The sequence below is a fragment of the Paroedura picta genome, chromosome 6 (assembly GCF_049243985.1).
Source record: "Paroedura picta isolate Pp20150507F chromosome 6, Ppicta_v3.0, whole genome shotgun sequence".
NCBI classification, from domain to species: domain Eukaryota; kingdom Metazoa; phylum Chordata; class Lepidosauria; order Squamata; family Gekkonidae; genus Paroedura; species Paroedura picta.
The window spans coordinates 22,415,356-22,437,551 of NC_135374.1; the positions used below are offsets into that span (position 1 = coordinate 22,415,356).

Below are 22,196 nucleotides of genomic sequence, written 5' to 3' on the forward strand. Positions count from 1 at the left end.
TCCAGATCCATTGAAGCCAATGGACTTGGAAGACTGCAATTCTAGCATTTCACTGTAGGATGTCAATCATCCACATGTAGACAATCACTTAAATATTGAACTCAACTGGGCCTGTAAACCGAATTACTCATTTTGGGATGAACAGACTAAAAGATGTGAATTAAGTAATCCATGAAGGTTAATTGGTACAAAATATGTACATTTGCTATAAATCAAGAAAAGGAACTGATTCATTGGGGGGGGGGGCACAGAAGATAGCACATTTCCAAACTGTTAACAGGTAACTGCCACAAAAATGTATGAAAACTTGCCTTTGTAAGATACCTTTGATGGGCATTTTCTAGAAAACCAAGCAAACCAACCAGCTCTGGGGCAGAAAGGAGAAATCACTACTCCACGGGTCCAAATAAAGTGAAAATACTGCTGTTGAATCCCATTAAGCAAATTAATGGGATTAATTAAAGTAAATTAATTTTGCTGTCACTTATCAATACAGATTACATACTTCATAGGACAAGAGTTTTACTGGCTTCAAAATTGGGTGTTCTAGCTGAAACAGGGAGAATGCAAAGGTTGTGCTTTTGGGGGATGACAATACCAAATATAGTTTACTCAATGCTTGAGCTGCTCGGCTGCTTCTCCACGGCTGCACAGTGACTGACTGCGCTCCTCAACTCAGGAAATTAGAGGCAAGGCCATATCAAAGCATGTGGGAAGGGTTTAGTATAACAGATCAGAATGGCACGATCACATTTTTGGACTTGCTAAAGAACTAAGTACTTGGTTGTTTTGATGACATAGCATGATACAGTGTGCCCCAATCACCTAAGTTATATAATTGCTGGTGCAGAAGATCTAACTTTTCCAAACCTTTCCTTCTCAAATCAACACTAACTTTTTAAAAGAAGTTGATTGTATATCTCATGGATTTTGTTCTTTAAAAGTGCAAAGCTGCCTTTATTTGCAATCAAGGCTAACAATAAATCTTTTAATTTCAAATGCTGTTCAAAATGGTATGATCCTGTTTCTAGTCATGGTCTTACAAAAGCTAAAATATTTTCTGAAAGTGCAGGAATCAAAAACACAGTGGAAATCTGACAAATTGTTAGAAAAACTCATGCTTTTATACACAGAACTCATGTTGGAAAACCACTTTCATAAAGATCTGCAAATAGCTCCCTGCCTAAAAGTACGTGGGGAATATTTGCATGTCGTGGCTCATTTTCACAGCTCTGTTAAATTATGATTCACTAACAGAAATATACCAAAAACAAGTACCTATTTGCAGAAACAAAATTGGGATTCAAGTATCTTTTGCAGAACATCATCTTAGATTCTGCATTGGCAGTCTGCTGTCTTTTGCTATCTGTAGCCATTTCTCTATTGTTTACTGACTAGAGAATATAGGCAGGCATGAATGGGCAATTCTTACCTCTCTAACGGAATGTTAAAAATAGAAGGAAAAAAACTGCATTTGAGCTCATTTCATGGACTGGTTTACCTGCTTACACTGTTAGCACAAGTATTATTTTATACCCAAGTTAATCCCTGCGATAGTAACAGAGCTTAAAACAGAAATGCCACACAGAATAAATGGAGCTTATCTCCTACTCACATACCTATCTGAAGGCTCTCCAGGCTCCAAAACCGGGCCATTTCCCTTCTGGCTACCATCCTGCCATCCAAAAAAGCCCATGCAAACAGCAGAACTTGTTTATTTTACAGGTAAGGCTTAGTCCTTTGGAAAAAGAGAAAATATCGAGAGCCAGAAATGCTGCAAGCTACTGGCAATGCAGAAAACAGCTTATTCATCGCTTTCAGCGTCTGGCTTGTGCATTTCAGGCCAGAGTCGACTTCGAAACTGACAGCTCACTCCCTGGATCAGTGAAGCTGTGAGTTTAGTGCCTTCAGTGACATCATGGGGTACCCTTAGGGAGGAAGTTACAGAGAAGGAAACATGCACACACACACACACAAGCATGCACACAATGCTCAGCTACATAATGCATGCACAGCCTTGCTGTGCTTAGAGCAAACGTTCTACAAAGAATCATGCCTTAAGTGCTTTGCAGCTCAGATTTGGTTTCCGTCCAAAGAAGCACAATGTGAATTAAGATCTGCTCGGTACTCTGAGAAGGCTCCTTTTGTGTTTCAGGCCACAGGAAAAGGCTGTCAGAATAGCTGAGTCCTTCTCCCTGTATGTAATGACTTGCCACCCGGCACAAGCTGTCCAGCTAAGACATTAATTCAGACTCTCATTGTCAAAATTACACATTAATCAATTTGAAAGAATGACAGCTCACTACTAAGTGGAAATACCTGTTTGGTCTGGGTACAGAGCACAAAGGAGCAGAAGAAGCCATTACTCTGTTAATTTCAATAAAACCAGAGTCCAGTAGCACCTTTACGACCAACAAAGATTTACTCAGGGCGTAAGCTTTCGAGTGCAAGCACTCTTCGTCAGACGAAGAGTCTGAGGAAGAGTGCTTGCACTCGAAATCTCATGCCTTGAATAAATCTTTGTTGGTCTTAAAGGTGCTACTGGACTCTGATTTTGTTGCGCTACTTCAGACCAACATGGCTACCCTTTTGAATATGTTAATTTCAGATTGGCTCTATCCCCAATCCTGCTTGGGGCAAAAGATGTCTTAGATCGGAGGGCACGGGAGCAGCCTTGATGCAGGCCCAGGGAAAGCCTGCTTAGACTTTTTCAAAAGAAGTCTGAAGAAAAGGAGCTACTTCCTCCAGCACTGGGTATGGAGAAAGTGAATAATGGATATATTAAAAAGAAAGGTGCGACATATATTTTAATAAATAATACATAAATACCGACCCAATCACAGTCTCAAAATGACAGTATGGGAGCGGAAGAGTGTGGACTGTGTTTCGAACTCATTTGTAGAACTGCTGAAGCCTGTGATTTGATGCCCCTGGTTCCTTTAAGCAGCTGGAATGCTTCAGTTAGCACCCACAATACCTGAACACGCTGCCACAAGCTCAGCCCCCAACAACTTCCTGAGACGAGGAGATCACTTTCTGCAGGTGCGGCTTGAAGCAACACCAAGAGGCCGTTTGCAAAACAATTGCAGCAGAAGGGAGGAGCATATTATGTGCTCAATGTGGGGAGAACAGCAGTTTTAAAAAGCCACGCTAAAAACGTTACATTTGCACTCAGCCAAAAGCACTAAAACAATCTCTGTATCCTGTTTACCCCACACCTTTTGCAGTTATGCTTTCATAGAATCGTAGAATCAAAGAATAATAGAGTTGGAAGGGACATCATGGGTCATCTAGTTCAACCCCCTGCACAATGCAGGACACTCACATCCGAATCGCTAATCTAATGTCACCCCACTGAGCCTTCACAGAATCAGCTTCTCTGTCAGATGGCTATCCAGCCTCTGTTTAAAAATTTCCAAAGATGGAGAATCCACCACCTCCCGAGGAAGTCTGTTCCAATGAGAAACCGCTTTAACTGTCAGGAACTTTTCCCAGATGTTTAGACGGAATTTCTTTTGAATTAATTTCATACCGCTGGTTCTGGTCCGTCCCTCTGAGGCAAGAGAGAACAACTCTGCTCCATCCTCCATATGGCACCCTTTTAAATACTTGGAGATGGTTATCAGATCCCCTCTCAGTCGTCTCCTCTCCAGGCTAAACAGACCAAGCTCCCCCAACCTTTCTTTATATGCTTTGATCTTGAAGGGCAAAATACACTGTGTAACCTTTATGTGAGATCCAATGGGGGATTTAAAGCAGCCATGAGTTAGAGAGATATCAGCATCCAACACCTCTCCTACAGCCCAGCTTTCAACTTTCCACAAACACAACTTCAGAGTTTCCTTTCTGGGAAGCTTATTATTATAGAGAAGTTCAGACCCCCCCATGTCCCGCCCAACATTGGCAATGCACATCTGGTGCAGTAGATCTAAGCCTGACTGAATTTTAGATCAAGTGAAGTCACTGAATGATTGTAACAGCTCACCAGAATAAAGAGTAACCACTGGTTTTTACCGCCATCTGGGGATCTATGTTGTTAAATATTCTTGTATTAATTGTAGATTTTATGGTTTTATAAATTTAATGGGGTATATTTATAGAATAATAGAATCATAGAGTTGGAAGGGGCCACACAGGCCATCTAGTCCAACCCACCAAGAAAAGTGTGTATCCAACCTTTGCTTGAAGACTGCCAGTGAGGGGGAGCTCACCACCTCCTTAGGCAGCCTATTCCACTGCTGAACTACTCTGACTGTGAAAATTTTTTTCCTGATATCTAGCCTATATCGTTGTATATTATTTTTATCATTGTAAGCAGCCTTGAGACGACTTAGTCAAGAGAGGCGGGATATAAATTAAATTATAAATAAATAAAAATAAACGTGGCTTGTACATTTGTATTTTTCATGCACAGCCTGTATTTAGTCCCCTCCTCTAAAGTTAATTAAAACTGAAAGTAAATTCAGTTCCACTGCTCCCTGTTTCCAATGGTCTGCAAAACTTGGAGCTGATCCTCTTCGGAAAGGAAACAATGCTGTTGAGTTATGTTAATTCCATAGCTGGGGCATTTTCCCCTTTCCATTACTGATTTGCCCCGAGGGTGCTGCTGCTATTGCAAAAACTTGTGAATGATATCAAAGCCCTCACAAAAACCACATGGCTTCCTGAGTGCTGCTGGCTCAAACAGAAAATTAGAAGCCAGGCAATGTTACAAGGCGGTCTCTATACTTCTCATTTTATTAAATCTCCACTTCTTTATCCTAGGAGGGCAGTTGTGCAATTGCGAAGAAAATGCTATCCTTCTGTGCCAGCAAATAAAAGAATCTGCCAGGCATGCAGAAGGTCCCAAGGTTCAGACTCTGGCATCTGTAGTTAAAGGGATCTGGGAGTAGCAGGTGTGAAAACACCTCGACGTGAAACCCTAGAGCAGAGGTGGACAAACTGCGGCCCTCCAGATGTCCATGGACTACAATTCCCATGAGCCCCTGCCAGCATTTGCTGGCAGGAGCTCATGGGAATTGTGGTCTATGGACATCTGGAGGGCCGCAGTTTGCCCACCCCTGCCCCTAGAGAGCTGCTGCCAGTCTGCGTAGACAATACTGACCTTAACAGACCCACAGTCTGATTCAGTGTAAGACAACTTCATATGTGTTCCTGTGACTCTGTAATCAGACACACTAATTACCATGCACTCGAACACGTTAAACTGCCTTATACTGAACCATCAGTCTATCCAAGTCAGGTCTATTCAGACTAACTCTAAAGCAGAGGTCTTTCATATCTCCTGCTTAATCTTTTGCACTGGAAGTGCCAAGGATTGAACCTGGGACCTTCTGCAAGAAAAGTAGATGTGCTACTGCTGAAGAGAAGAAGAAGAAGAAGAGGAAGAGGAAGAGGAAGAGGAAGAGGAAGAGGAAGAAGAAGAGGAAGAGGAAGAGGAAGAAGAAGAAGAGTTGGTTCTTATATGCCGCTTTTCTCTACCCGAAGGAGGCTCAAAGCGGCTTACAGTTGCCTTCCATTTCCTCTCCCCACAACAGACACCCTGTGAGGTGGGTGAGGCTGAGAGAGCCCTGATATCACTGCTCGGTCAGAATAGTTTTATTAGTGCCGTGGCGAGCCCAAGGTCACCCAGCTGGTTGCATGTGGGGGAGCACAGAATCGAACCCGGTATGCCAGATTAGAAGTCCGCACTCCTAACCACTACACCAAACTGAGCCATAGCCCCTCCCCCACTAGGACCAAATTTCCCAAAGTAGTTTCACTCTAAAAATTCAATCTCCAGGCATTGGCCTGAACTTTGACCCCCACTCACCCACTCACTGTTTGTTCTCAAGCCCTAAACTCCAGTGTCAAACGAAAATACTTATCGATCTGAGCCCACTTTCAGAGCAGATGAAGGGAGATATTCTGAACTGACTGAATGCACACACTAGTATCAAGGTCTGTTGTAACAAAAGGCTGTAGAAAACCTGTGAGCGGCCTGTCTGATGGTGGCAGAGCACCTGGTATGTCCCTACACTGGTGGTAGCACTGGAGCAAGTATAGCTGCTGCATGGTAGGACTTCCGCCGAGGGTGGCTGCCATAGCATGGCTGGGATGTCAGCACCACTCTGGCTGGCCTTCTTCATGCAGTGACAGCAGCACCAGGAGGCAGCTGGCTTCCCCCTCGACCTCCTAAATGGAGGCTGGCTGCATGAGCACTGTCCCAGGGAGGCCTTAGGCTGCTGTTCTGGAGAAAGGCTGTAACCAGCTGGGCCCCTTTGGGCTGCCGCCACCCTGGCCAGCCTGAAATCAGAATTACATCAACAACACTGAAGACCAATATGGACCATCAGTTGGTTTGATTGTTTTAATAGATTTAATGTTATGTTAATAGAGCATTTTTTAATTTGCAAGAAGGTGGGATTGCATTATTGATGTTTATAACGAGATATTGGAAACTGCCCTGAGCCAGCTATGTTGGGAGGGGTGGTCAATAAATCATACAAATAAATACATTTTATATATACATTTATATTTGTTTGTTTATTAGATTTCAAACGCACCCCTCTTCAAAATTTGTCTCGTGGTGGGGCACATCAGTAAAATACAAATGACAATAAACATAGAAATCTGGGTAAAATTCAAAAAAATAGACTAAAACCAATTTTATTTACTCCTGCAATCCAGCTTCATACCGGGCATAATCTTGCCAAATGGGTCAGGCAAACAAGTTGGAATATATATCAGAAAGGCCTGGCCCCATGAGGAGGTACCTATCCAACAGTGACCCCCAAAGTGGGGGTAGGTAGGGGGCCCAGTTGAATAATTGTGGTGAAGCCCAGACCTCAACCAAGTGCCTGGTGGAAGAGCACCGTATTGCAGGCCCTTTGGAATTTCAGGAGCTCTGTAAGGGTCCATGTTTCTGCCAGCAGCTCATTGTGCCAGGCTGGAGATTGTCAGCAAGTTAGAATTTGCTGACCTCAATACTCCTTGGGGGGCGAATACATAGTTCATATTTCTGGGCACTAGAACCTATCTGTCAGGGACCAGCACTTTGTACAAGTACTTGATATTCTTGATATTCAAAGCAGGATTGTTTTCCAGTGAATAACACAGTGAGAATGTTCTGAATTAAGTGAAGATTCCAGCACATTTTGATTTCCTGGCCAATATTAATGAAAAATGAGTTGCTGCTGAGAGGATGCTCTCAAGTATCTGAGAAAACGAATGACATTTACCCAGAGAACATCTTCTGCTAAATGATTCATAAGTAGGAACTGAAGATAAGCAATTGCTAAGATACATCTGAAGGAGTGGGAATATCATATGCACAAGAACGCTAATATATTAAAGACAAATACATTTCTGAGAGTGCCATCCTAGGCAGGAGGGACTCATTTCTTAAGGTCTATCATTCTGTAGAATTGTTATCCCCAAAGGTATTTTAAAAAAATCAGGGCGTTCCCCCTTTTTTATCCCTCAGGTTTACAGAAAGATCAGTCTTGTCTGTCCATGACCCCACTCTCTGGATTTAGGTATCCACAGATGGGGCCATGTTGAGAATTAGATAATGAAACAAGCAAATCATTTGATTCCTTTGCATTAAATAGCCATGTTGTCTTTAAAGAAAACTGAAACAATTCAAAACTCATCATGGATGTGTTTCCTAGAATTATCATGCTCAAGATTTTATTTAAAACAATATTATGTCACCTTTCCATCTGAGCAGGGCCCTCAAGGTAACACATAAAACATTTGAATTTCACTCAGAACCACATCGTTGCATAAAAAACACATTTACTGAATCCTGCTATGCCCCTGTTCTTGAACTCTCGATTTCTAATCATTTTTTTGGCTCTTTCATAGGATTTACATTACTTGTAAGGGCCAGGACTGTTCAAAGTGTTAGAAATTCCTCTGACATTTTATTTCTCTATGTCCTCATAATCTAAACACATAATAAAATCTCTTGCTGAACAATGGATGATACATTAATGTGACTCCAATAATTTAATAAACAGTTGAACAAAGTTTGAATCCAATGGCACCTTTAAGACCAAATTGAATTCTGGGTATCAGCTTTTGTATTAATGTACACTTCATCACACTCACACTTTGTTTTGTTGCTTCAAACCAACGTGGCTACCTACCTGAATTAACAAACAGTTGCCAATGTTCATCTTTTTAAAAGAAGAAGACAAATTTATTTACTTATTTGCTTCATTTATATAGGCTATATTTCTCAGTGAGACTAAAGTTGGAGTTTGAGCCATTGTCTCATCAAAAGTTGGCCTACGTGAGCTGTTTTCACCCTGGCAGGAAAAAATTTACAGGTTCATGTTGTAATACATTATAGCCTAGGCCCTAAAGCACAAGTGACTACATGTAACTCTCACCAATTACAATAATAATTTCAAGTGTTGATGGGGGGGGCACATTAGCCCTGAGAAACTCACCACTGGATGCTCTCATTTGCCGCTTGCATCCAACTCTGTCCAGGCCAATGGGTGTGCTTTGAGAAAAGGTGAATGGACGAAACCTTGCTGAGACAGCTTTGTAAGGAGGAACCTGATGGGCAGGTACTGGAGGCCGTGCAACTGGCTGAAAAGAAAAACAGAAGGACGTATTAGAAAAAAAAAATGCTGTTTGAAAGCAAGTAGGAAACAATATTTATTTAGAACTGAAGTAGGTAAAAAGTGTTTTCTGCACTGTAATTGGTAAACTGATACTGAACCATGCCATCTTAAAGATTCCACAGATATGTTCACATATCATGCACACCATGATTTACTTAAACTAGCTATGGTTGTTACTATCATATGCTGTAGATTTATATCAATAATGATAAGTTATAATTATATGCCTGAGCACCTTTGAGCCACTCCACTAACCATAACTAGTTATGTCAAATCAGGATATGAAACCCTGGCATGAAACTGGTTTATTAACTGCCTTCTCAATGAGTCCCATGATATACAAACACAGACATCCTGGCTTTAACCATGGTGTGCCCCAGCATCTTCTTACACTCCCTGGCCAAAGAGGCACAAATCGCTTTCTCTGTTACCCTTTATCACCCAATGCTAGCAGAGAATACCAGCTGTTGGGTGGCAGGACCCAACCCAATCTTACCAGCCACAGCAATGAAAGCCCCTCTTTTCTCCATGAGGACAGTAGACAACCCTCTGGAACTACCACTGAGGCCATGAACTGTCCTTGCTTGGTCAGGAATAAGGTCAGCCTGGTGCCACCCATCTGAGTCATGCTGCATCCAGGACAGGCTCACAAGGAATGGAGCTACAGGGATAGCTCCTGAGGAAAGATGCAACCTACTATAGAGGCAGGGCTATAAGCAGCAGGCATCGCTGGCCTCAGAATCAGAGGGCAGTCCTGCAGGCAGGTGAAGGGGAAAGCATCTGGCATGAGGACAGATGGATGGGGGCAGAACGAGCCTTTGAAGACCAATGAGAGCTCTGCACTGATCTCTAGTACTCTCAGGTCACATGGCTGGGGTGGAAATGGCCAACAGGGTGAGGCTTCCTACTGGGTATTTAAAGAGGTCTCAGAAGCAGGCTAGGGGTGGGTTAGCTGATTCTGCTCAGAACACTGGGGAGCAAAGGCAGATCCTGGTAATGTAATCTCCTCCCTGAAGCCTAATGTTCCTCTAGTGGTAAGAATGGTCATGATGGAAACGCAAGACCCCACACCAGGAGGATCCCACACCAGCATCTGCCCCCCCTTACGTAAACCCCTCAGATATTGTGGTGAATCAGCATCAGCAACAAAGGAAATTTATGTCGAACTCCCCTAACAGTCACTATTTCGCAAATAATCTGCTGTTGCCTTTTTATAAACTATTGAACTGTTTGCACTCATAGCTTTCATGCTAACTTGTAAAGCTTCAGTGCCATTTTTTCATTGACCTATTTGCCCATCCTTTCACATAGGTTTCTCACCTCACAAGGCTTTATTAAACTGTTTATTAAAACTGAAATATATCCACCCAAAGCATGGGATGACTCCAGTATGAAACACGTATTTTATACTGCTTAAGAGTTACCCCATGGTATTAATTTTCATGCAAAACAAAAGGGGTGTTAACAATGTCCCCCCTTTCAGCATATATGGTGTCTTTAGAGTTCTCAGTGGGCAAGAACTATCTTCAAAGATGTTCATAAAAATAGATCTTGGGCATCTTGTGTAGGTGTGCTTCTGATTCACCTGCCTTCTTTCAAATAAGAATATGAAACTCTCCAGATATATCCTGAATTGCTTCATTTGTATATAAATGCCTCATTGCAAACCAATTACTCCCAATATTTCAACTTCTCCATCAAACCAAACATTTCAATACTGATATCTAATTGAAAGCAACTAAATAAGCATTATTTAGAAACACATACAAACTGAGAAATGAGAAAAAAATAACTATTTTGCAATATTTATATTTCAAATGTCAGCTTTACAGTAACAGCCTGTCACGCCTCCTGTTCAAAGCAATCAATACATTTCTGATTAACCTTAACTGGAGCAATATAAATAATATATATTAGTAGTAATAGAAGTACTAACAAGAATATGCCTACCTTTGAAGCAGCCACATGTTTTTTGAATTTGGCCTTAACATTCCAGCAAGCCATACATTTACATGCAGCTATAAGGGAAATTTAAAAGTGCCAATCCATTCAGCAGACTTGTTGAATGCTAGCTATGAGAACATAGCATGTACAGTGGAATCACAGGAGTGATTTTTTCTTTAAATGTTGTGTACTGCAACAGGGAAAAAACCCTCCCACTTTGCTGGAATGCTTTAAAAAGCCATAAACAATGTGAAAATTTTAGCTGTACATCCATAGTAACAGTATGAAGCTTCAGGCTGTCTTTTAATTATAACTTGATTGACCATAGAGTTATTGTGAAATATAGGTGAAGGATCCATTGCAACAGAAGATTTAATGAACTGTGCTTATAAAAACTGTGTTCAGTTTTGGGCACCACAGTTGAAGAGGGATGTAGACAAACTGGAGCAGAGGAGGGCAACAAAGATGGTGAGGGGTATGGAGACCAAGACGTATGAAGAAAGGTTGGGGGAGCTTGGTCTGTTTAGCCTGGAGAGGAGATGACTGAGAAGGGATTTGATAACCATCTTCACGTATTTAAATGGGTGCCAAGACGATAGAGCAGAGTTGTTCTCTCTTGCTCCAGAGGGACGGACCAGAACCAATGGGATGAAATTCATTCAAAAGAAATTCCACCTAAATATCACGAAGAAGTTCCTGACATTTACAGCGATTTCTCAGTGAAACAGGCTTCCTCAGGAGGTGGTGGGTTCTCCATCTTTGGACATTTTTAAACAGAGGCTGGATAGGCATCTGAGGGAGAAGCTGATTCTGTGAAGGCTCAAGGGGGTGGCAGGTTACAGTAGATGAGTGATAGGGTTGTGAGTGTCCTGCATAGTGCAGTGGGTTGGACTAGATGGGCTAGGGAGTCCCTTCCAACTCTATTATACGATGATTCTATGATTCAGTGAACAAGGAGAAAAATTCAAGATGCCATGCAGCAGCGCTTTTAAGACAAAACATCCTTTTATTTCATGTTTTGTGGAACAGGATGTAAAACTGTATCGCTTTTATTTCAATGCCAGATCTAAATAAATACCCAGATCAAAATATCCATGAGACAAAAAGCATGAAAGTATACCAGAATGTTTTAAAAATAAAACTGAAGTTAATTGTTTTACCTTTGCTCATTTATAGATTGTGCTCAGTTCAAATGCACACCACACCCAGAAGTAAGCATGGGAGCACTTCCACACTGCCAAGTTGTTCCCATATGAAAGGGAGCTGTGCATCCAAGTGTGGCTTTCATGGGCCAGAGGCCACTTCATCAGATACACCATCAAATTGCTTAACATGAATAGGTCCTATATCTTATGATGTGGCTCTAGTCTATGAAAGCCACACATATATATGAAATGTAAGTATTTTTTTTCTTTTTTTCTGAATAGGTTGCATATATTTATCCATCTGGATCAGTGGTCCGCAACCTTTCTAAGGCTGCGGACTGCTGTGGGGGGAGGGCGATCCGGCTTATGTACACTGACTCTTAAAAAGGTAAGACAAATATTTACGTAAATAAACAAATTAAAAAATAGTTTCTGTAGAAGTAAACACTGGCCCATGAAAGTGTATGTCACAATAAAATCTGTTAGTTTTTAAAGTGCCACAAAACTCCTTGTTGTTCTCTTGTTACCCACTCTGGTTCAGACTTTGTCCTGCACGGCCATTCACATCAGAGTCTTTTTCCACATTTCTAAAAAAATGTGCAAATGCTGAACTATTGCACATAAATACTTGCATATTTTAAAAGACTTGCAAATATTTATATTTATATTATTTTGCAACTATTATTTGTTATTACATAAGCTGTAGCCCAATGCATTCTGATACACCAAAATATTTTAAAACCTCTCAGCACCCAAAGAAGGAAAACGTTAGTATACACAGCAAGCAAAAATCATCCACATAGTTATTTTAGTTAACTGGATTTCATAGATATATTTAAAAGCATTTGATGATGATTTGGAAGAAACAGAAGGAAGGAAAAGATGACTCCACTATTTTCTAACTTGAAGGTTATAAGCAAGGAAGAAGAATGGTCTTTTGAAGTTTGCAGAGGATGCATGTTATATCTTACTTGTGTGAGATGATCTGCAATTTCTTCTGTTTGGTTGTTTCCATAGAAACTGACCCCACCAATGACAGAGATGGGTCTTCTTTTGCGATCTCTTTTGTTGGTTATTGTACTGGTTCCAGATTCAACAGACGGTAATCCAGGCTCATTGTGGTCATCTGCACATTCCACCATCTGAGATTCCACAGCAACAGAATCTTCTGGTATTGAGAAACTCCTAATGGCCAATTGACCATAATCTGAGAGGGGCCGAGGTCGAGATCTTTTTCCAGAGCCCCACCTCCTGGTTGTAACCTTTTGAGCATCTGTCTTCTCTTCATCTTGGGAAGAAGACCTCTTCCAGTGTTCATCAGTAACAACCTTTTTAAATGTGAACAAGTTAAATAAGCCACATCACTTAAAATATTTAAGTTCATCCATTAAATTCCTTAAAGGTTTAATCTTTCTATAGGAATGTTAAAAGCCTATTAACGGCCACAATGAAACTGTTACACATTAAAACCAAGAGCTTTGGAGTAAGTAGCAAATTAAAACTACCTGAGTCTAAAAGTTGTGGCCCATAAAAAGATGTTATAACTAAAGGAAACCAGAAGGCCAAAACACATATCCTTTCTTGCTAACTGATATTAACAACATGGGATTAATAGGGGTCTTCACTGAGAAATTAGATAGAAACAGCTAATAATCTATCCTGTTGTTTGACAGCAAAATGAACAGGGACAGTGGACTGATGAGCCAACTTGGTCTTGTGGTTGTTGTATCAGAACAGAGAAATCCTATTAATTCAATGGGGTTTATTCCTGAGAAAATGTTCTTAGGATTGCAACCATAATGAACTTCCAGGTGTATTTCATTAGTCTTTAGTGGAAAGGTCCTGGCCCCAATCTGGTGGAATGAACTCCCTGGAGAGCTGAGGGACCTGTCGGAGCTTTCCGCAGAGCCTGCAAGGCCTGCAAGAGGAAGCTCTTCTACCAGGTCTTTGGCTGAGACCAGGGCAGTTAAGATCCAGGGACGATTTGTACTCTAGGACGGGGGTAGTCAACCCCCAGGCCACGAAGGCCTCGGTAACGGACCGGCAGCGGCCGCACCTGCCTCTCCCCCCCCCCCCCCGCAGCGAGAAGCTCACAAGGCTGCGAGTGAAGCGGCTGCCAAAGTGGCCGCTTCGCTCACAGTCCGGCTAGCTTCTTGATGCGAGAGAGGGGGGAAGAGGCAGGCGTGGCCACAGGCACGCCAGTGTACACAAAAGCACATAAATGGAGCTGCTGCACATGTGCATTAGCGCCCCTGCTGGTGAAAATGCGCATGCGTGGTGCCCGGACTGCCGGCTCTTCCCTACCCCCGGAGGCGGTCCTCAACAGTAAAAAGGTTGGGGACCACTGCTCCAGGATATAATTATGCTTAAGAAATCCAGCCATCTGGGTGATTTACACTGTTAATATAAGTTTCTTTTAATCCTTTATGGGCAAATTATATATGAAAGGTGTCTAGGGTGGAAACCTTTCAGTAAAAAAATATATTAATTCCTAAGCTTTAACACAATTACAAAAATGAGTGAGAATCATATGCATACATCCCTGTAAAGTCCAAACAGTATAATATATAAAATGCTTAGAACACATTTTCTACCAGCTGGTTAACTTTTTAAATTAAAAGTAAAGAACAGCTATCCAAATTACAAATAATTTTAGTGTTTCCACTAAGTTTCAATGGGATGTTTCCAAATTAACATGCTTAAAGATTATGATGTCTGAAATTTCTGATACAAAGACAAATTATTAACATACTTTACAACACAAACCTCCCCCACAGAATGATGGCTTTTGCAGACCACACCTGATGCGTCAGAAGCAATAACTGAATACATAGGTCCAAAGTAAGATTTACAGTGAAGGCCCACGACCTGTTGGGACATCTCTTCAGAATACATAATTTTTACATGGTCACTAGCAAGCAGTGGCTACAAATGTCACTGCATCATGAGAAAAGGAGTTGCCCAAATCCTCCTAGTTATTAGAGAGACTAGGACTGCCTGCATTGGGCAGCATGCAAAAATATGGCTCATGCTGGGAATGGAGAAACAGAGACTACTATCCTGCCTACTGATCCTGAATGTAATCAGTATTCTACTGCAAAGCTTAGCACAGGGTTAAATCTGAACAGGCTGTGGAAAGTTTCCTTAACATCAGGGGGATTAGGGATGTCGTTTCCATTGTGTGTGTTAACCATGAAAGTGAGTCAAACATACATATAAAATTCCTCTGGAAGTTAATGTAGCTGTTTCTGTCTGGCATTACGTCTGCTTCAGTTCATGACACAGGAAGGAAGTTCATAGGCAACCCACACTCTGGGCACACTACCAATAGTTTGGTAGAATGGAGAGCCGGTAATAGTATGGAGGCAGGGCACTTCCTGGGTCCGACTGTTCTTCAATTACCCTTTTGTATTGACATTTGTGACACTGTAGAAGGACAGCCGCTCCTTGCAGAGTTCTGCAGACATTTTCCCTACCTTTAAGCTCTATGTCACAATCAGTTTGTGAACCCAACTGATGAATTTTATCATATCTGCCACAGTACAGCCCAAGAGTTTTTAATTAATCTGCCCCTGCCTAGTTTCTTTTTTTTTTTAAGCATTGAAATGTACATAAGAATGAGGTGTCAGGAAAAGCTAAGCTCACAGCCAAACACACTACAAAACTGCAAAGGCATAATCCTTAAAAAGGTAAAGGTAAAGGTATCCCCTATGCAAGCACTGGGTCATGTCTGACCCTTGCTTGGGGTGACGCCCTCTAGCGTTTTCATGGCAGACTCAATACGGGGTGGTTTGCCAGTGCCTTCCCCAGTCATTACCATTTTACCCCCCAGCAAGCTGGGTACTCATTTTACCGACCTCGGAAGGATGGAAGGCTGAGTCAGCCTTGAGCCGGCTGCTGGGATTGAACTCCCAGCCTCATGGGCAGAGCTTTCAGACTGCATGTCTGCTGCCTTACCACTCTCTCTACCACATAGTTTTGAATGCAATAAGAAACTCTTTCTAGGCCATCCTATAAATGTAAGAAAACAAACCACAACACATTTTATAACCTACAATACTCTGCAATAAGAAACTCCATTGTGCCATTTGCACAGCAGATGGACTAATTTAAAACATTCGAAACAACTGGGAAGGAGTAAGAGTTAAGAGGAAAAGAGAAGGGGCTTGTTTCAAAATGCATGCCTTGACAACTAGGTGTGCATAAGTAGGATTAAGCTTCTTACACAGAACCCATCTATCATCACAGAGACAAACACATTTCCAAGGAGGCAGTCTGCATACTCAGAGTTACTGAATCATAAGTAATCAAGTGGTGGCTGACGATGGTGGTTTCTCACAAATGAGACTACAAATCTCTTAAAACGTCATCCCAGTCACCCAATATTGCAAACCATAGTCCAACATTACCTAGAAAGAGAATTTAGGATGGATATAGCCAGATTTGGTTCTCCATGGTTGGGATCATAAGTGGGGCACAGGTTAGCCCCATTGCAGTGGTATTCCCAGGTCGCCCCTTTGCTTTAACCCCCATAAAAGTGAATAGTCAAACTCACTTCTAATGAAATGAAAGTCCAGAAATTGGAACAGGGCTGTAGGGAGGGCAAAGTCTGCTTCCTGACAATGGAGGCATGGTGCAATCCTACAAAGGACTACAATTAACATCTGCCCACACATCATGCCCATGTAATATATAATTCTATTTTTATATATACACACACACCCATCAGATTTAAAAGCAGCAAAATGTCTCTCAAGAACTGCTAGACAACACTCCTTATTCTATTAACATTTATTCCTATCTTTTCCTATCTCTATAAAAACAAGAATCCCTGTTTATAATTAAGGATTACAAGAAGGAAGAAACGGAATATTATTCACTATTTCTTACTCCATGCCTGGTCAAAACATATCTTCATGAAAGTTACAAAAGCATAAATCAATATAGCACGGTGTTGACAATTTTGTTTAGTCATTTTGCAAGACTTTTAAGACAGCTATTCTGCAATTGTCATTTGTTTGCTACTTTCATTTCGGAGAGTCGTATAGTTTGCATCACTCACTATTTTCTTCATACAGATCCAGCTTGCCATCTGCTAGAAATAAGAATAAGCCTGTTGAATTTAATGAGAGAGCTACAGAGCTTCACACCAGCTAGTGACTGGCCTTTAAATGATGTATCTCAGAAAAAAATCAAATACTAAACAATTAGGTTTTGCAGGGACCTACCTTGTCATCAGACATGGACATAGCCCTGCACACACACTGAAACATCAAAGAGTAGACTAAAGTCATTCTGATGCTGTTTTCACCCGTTTTCACAAAAGAGCCATAAGAACAAGCAGGACTCTTAACGTAGCTAGCTGGACAAAGTGTTCGTTTCCGTGACCTTGTACCTTTAAACCAAAGGAAAGTACACTCTCCTGGAGTGCTGCTCACTGCCCTATCTTCTTAAGCAATAAAACTTGACAAGCAATCAAAGCAATTACAGCCTACAGCATTACGTCCAAATTACAGTAGCAGAACAAGGGAATGGTGAGTTCTGATTTCATATATGCAAGTCTTTGAATCCTATGATTTGCTTAAACTATCTGTGCATTGCTTAACCCAAAAACAAAGTTGCTATAGCACCTGAAAGGCCAGGTTTAAATCAAAATCTGAACATGCCACCAAATGGTGGCCCATTATCTGCCCTGGATTCCGAACTTATTTTGTTTAAAGCAAGTCTACCAATGCAGTTATAGCCTTCTAAACCCATTGATATCAATAGACAAAGGAGTGTATTTAGGATAGCTCTGTAGTACTTCTAGACTTGGAGACAGAAGGAAAATGTGAAGACACTTTTCTCCTTAATTTATGTAGTGGAAGAAGCTTGTTAAACATTCCATTTGATCTAGCCAGTGAGGGAAGTCATGACTGTGACTGACAGGCACGAAAACCAATAGAATGGCTTCCTTATTGCCCTCAGCTCCTTTTTCTGAGAAGCCTTAGTTGAGTACCTACAGTGTTGATAGCTCCATTTTCGCGACTTAGACTTTAACTGGTTTCTAAAAGAAGGTCAGTACGTTTAAGGAAAATCATCCCATGCAGTCTTGTCAAATTTGCAAATTATTCCTAAAGTCAATGGTAGAGAAAAAAAATAAACTTCTCTTTAAAAATATATAGAAGGATAATGTTTATCAGTCCTTTCCTCAGCAAAGCTAGTATGGTTGAGAGCTGCAGAAAAACAAAGTGATCACTCTCTTTTCAAAGCTGGGGAATGATTTTAGAGGATGCACTAGCAAGCTCAAAGGAGTCAAACTGGATGATATAACCGATTAGCTGAAGCAGAGGTCATCAACCCCTGGGTCCGCGGTCCGGCCACGGTAACTGGCCGGTGGCGGCCACGCCTGCCTATCCCCCCCCCCGCAGCGAGAAGCTCACCAGGCCGTGAGAGAAGCGGCCACCAAAGAGGCTGCTTCACTCGCGGCCCGGCTAGCTTCTTGATGCGGGGGGGGGGGGGAGAGGCAGGTGCGGCAGCCGGCATGCCTGAGGATACAAACATGCATGTGCGGAGCTGCAGCGCATGCGCATTAGCGCCCCTAGTGGTGAAAACGTGCATGCTCAGCAGCTCCCCGCATGCGCGTTTCACCACCAGGGGGTGCTAACACGCATGCGCGGCGCCTGGGCCGCTGGCTCCTCCCCACCTCCAGAGCCTGTCCTCAACCATAAAAAGGTTGGGGACCGCTAAGATAAGGAACAGCACAGACTGCTGTTGGCAAGGAACCTGTGACAGCTCTTAGGGTTCATTAAACTAGTTTAGGTTATGGACCGAAATAGTCAGTGACTTGGCTTGTTCCCAACCATGCAGTTCCCAATGACTTAAATACACATTTTCTTAAGAGGACACTGCAGTTTCTCTTCTGCTGTAGCCCACTGAGCTGTCAAAATTTTATTCTGCTGGGATCTTCAATAGACATTGGGGGCAAAAATTAGTGGTCTATAATGGAGGTAGGGATCAACAAAATTTGCTGCCCACTCAATAAAACATACACCTTCTGAATGTATGGTTGGACACAGGCCAGTTAAGGTTGCCAGCCGTGGGATGGGAAATACTGGGAGATTTTGGGGGTGGAGCCTGAAGATGTGATTTGGGGAGAGAAAGGACTTCAATGGGATATAACGCCATAGAGTTCATATTCCAAAGCAGCAATTTTCTCCAGATGAACTGATATCTGTTGCCTGGAGATCATCTATAATCCCAGAAGATGTTCATCTACCACCTGGAGTTGGCAACCTTAAGGCCAGTTTCTTTTTTGGGGGCAGAGAAGCTCTTAGTCTCAGTATTGTTAGAATATTCAAGATGTTTAATGCTGCATGACACTAAGCATTTATAGTTTAGGATGGAATTTAGGCTGCAGTTCTCTTCACAATTCACTGACAGCAAGTTTCATAGAAACCCGTGAAATGCCATTAGAATAAATAGGTGATAGGTACTACAGAACAGCTGCCCAGATCTTGGTTAAGTGGAATATTATTGTTCTTGCTGTTGTTATATTTATTGACTGCAACTCTCGGCCCGGCTGGCTCATAGCGGTTTATATAAAACATTAAAACCACATAAAACCCCAGTACATAAACCAATATTGGCAGCAAAAACAACCTACCACAACAGTCTACATGTCATCTCTTCAACCCTGCCACAGCAGTCACCGTTGTCCCGGAGGATGTTCACTGACGGTGTCTGGCCTAGGCGGCTATAGAGGGAGGGACGCAATCTTTCTAGCCCGGCCCCAACCAAATGCCTGGCGGAAGAGCTCCATATTACAGGCCCTGCGGAACACTGATAGCTCCTTCAGGGTCCTCAGCTCTTTCGGGAGCTCATTCCACCAGGTCGGGGCCTGTACTGAGAAGGGGTGCCTCCTGGGGGCCAGGGACAACCAGCAAATTCATACCCACAAAGCAAAGACCCCTGTGAGGGGCATAAGGAGATAAGTGGTCCCTCAGATAAGTTGTTATTTCATTTCTATTAGAGCTAAACAATACAAACTAAGGGTTTTTTGTGTGTGCGTCTGTGTGTTTGTACAAGCATGCACATGCTTAGTAGACCTGAAACAAAAACAAGCAAAAATCTCCTAGCTTTGGGCATAAAGTCTTGCTTTCCCCCTGACAAACTTTACTATTATCTCAGGAGAGATCCTAAGCAAATCTTTGCATGTGTAAAGGCTTAGGTAAAAATAGATTTTCTGTGACCTTTCCTCACCTTTTTTGTTAAGAGGAGACACAAAACAGATGGCAGACAACACAATGTTCTTGGTTAGCATAATAAGCTAAAAGAATAGCATAATATGAAGAAGAGTTGGTTCTTATATGCCACTTTTCTCTACCCGAAGGAGGCTCAAAGCGGCTTACGGTTGCCTTCCTTTTCCTCTCCCCACAACAGACACCCTGTGAGTTGGGTGAGGCTGAGAAAGCCCTGATATTCCTGCTTGGTCAGAACCATCAGTGCCATGGCGAGCCCCAAGATCACAGCTGGCTGTATGTGGGGGAGTTCAGAATTGAACCCGGCATGCCAGATTATAAATCTGCACTCCTAACCACTACACCAAACTGGCTAGTTAGGTTGCATAGCTTTGGGGGCGCAGAATATGTAAACTTTCCAAACAACATTCATTGACAAACAGAACTATACAACTGCTGCACATTGCCCCCTGCAACTGAGAAATGAATGGTGATGCTTTCAGTGAGAAAACCTCTGTCACATATGGTCACCCAGTTCAGGAGGCCAGTCAGTCTACAAGCTTCCATTACCACGATACATCATTTCACAAATCATAGAACCATTCCTTGTAGGAATGCCAGCCTCCAGGTGGGACCTGGGATCCCCTGGAATTACAGCTCTTCTCCAAATTACAGAGATCAATTTCCTTGGAGAAAATGGGATAATGTGGAAGGTGGACTCTGGTATTTTACTCCCTGGAGGAATCCCAGTCTTCCCAAGACTCAATTTGCAAATGTCCAGGAGTTTTCCAGCCTGGATCTGATAACCCTCCCCACTCCCCCCATTCTCTACTAGTGGCCAGAGAGGACCTGGCAACCCTAATTTCTTGTATGACTTGTACTGCTGCATGTATGGTATAGGATGTAAAGAGGAGGGCATGTTATAAATTTGTTGACAAAGTTTTTACTGATAGATTCCACCCAATTCCAGCCTCCTGTCTGCTTCTTTTTCTTCTCCAACATACAGTATCCAAAATTTCCTCTGAAAGTCCAGCATAAACCATTGATAATTGACATATTACTCTTTAGGCCCCCGAGCAATGCAGGGCATTTTATTTATGTCCTGTTTTCTGAATTGCCTATGCATCTTCTTTTTGAGTCACATGTTCCACCCAGGTCTCAACTTCTCAGGAAACAAGGTACTTCTATGTACACACACACATTTCTTGTGAACAAAAGCCCCAAATCAAGAACCTGCTCAGTGTTTCATTTGTTCTAGAAGCCAGTATGGACAAGATCTTTTTTAGGATCAAGACATCATAATATCACTACAACCTGATACTACTTTATCAGAATACATCATTTATGCTTCAAGATAATTCCACAAAAATCCATTCTTGGTTCTCTGCCACACAACCTCTTTCCAGCGCTTCTCCAGGTTTAACTACATTTTGCACAGGTGCAGGCCAGAAATCTATTTTTAACACTAGGCCTGGTTCATCCCAGAATGCTTCTCTTTTCCCAGCACAAAATTAAGTCCTTTTAAAGCCCCCGCGCCTCCATTTTTCCAACTGGATGGTCTCATGCTTCATTAATCTTGGTGAGGCCCCATTGTCCAGGGCTGCCTTACACTGAAACGGACTATTGATCCATCTCTCTCAATACTGCTTAACTGGCAAAGACCACAAGGCAAACTTTCGCAACCTTTTTACCATTGAGAAACCCCTGAAACCCCTGAAATATTCTTCAGGCTTCGAGAAACTCCAGAAGTGGCATGATTGTGCAGAATACAATTGGGAAGCATAGCTGTGTACATGTCCATCTGGGGCCCCTCCCCTTCTGACATCCTCCAAGCCCATCACTGGCTATTTTGGGAGGGGGAAACAGGTCAACATGACCATATGTGGTCAAAATCACCCAATAAATGTTTAACAACTTTTAAATATACAAAAATTAACTAACTCCCACCCATTCAGGAAGCCCTTCCGGGACTCTCAAGAAACCGCAGGGTTTCACTTAATCCAGGTTGAGAATCCATGCTTTAAGGTCTTTCTCAGAACTGCTACATGTACTCTTTTTCAGTGGAAATGCTGTCAGCTGATCTTGGAGCCTCCTGCATGATATGAACTTGCTACATGTGGCAGGTCCTTACCAGATATTGTAGCCATAAAGTGATGAATGCACATGTGCCAATGAGCGCTAAGAGATGCGCATGCATTGGGTGTATGTATGTATGAACCAGCCCTCTGTGAAGCTGGCCCACATCTGGTTTGATAACTTCCTGAATTCAT

General features: G+C 42.2%; 1 protein-coding gene across 12 annotated transcripts in view; it reads right to left on the reverse strand.

Annotated features, from left to right (window-relative positions):
- SPATA13 (spermatogenesis associated 13) overlaps positions 1 to 22,196 on the reverse strand; it is a 159,993-nt gene that overhangs the window by 24,686 nt on the left and 113,111 nt on the right. For 9 of the 12 annotated variants that reach the window (XM_077341704.1, XM_077341708.1, XM_077341712.1 and 6 more), the window contains 2 exons: positions 12,679 to 13,035; positions 8,439 to 8,583 (listed from right to left, as the gene is read on the reverse strand). In XM_077341704.1, the coding sequence (XP_077197819.1) occupies positions 8,439 to 8,583; positions 12,679 to 13,035 (502 nt within the window). Of the gene's footprint in view, positions 1 to 1,619; positions 1,870 to 8,438; positions 8,584 to 12,678; positions 13,036 to 16,935; positions 17,074 to 22,196 lie in introns of those variants that run through there. The other 3 variants (XM_077341715.1, XM_077341714.1, XM_077341716.1) reach the window with 3 other exon arrangements.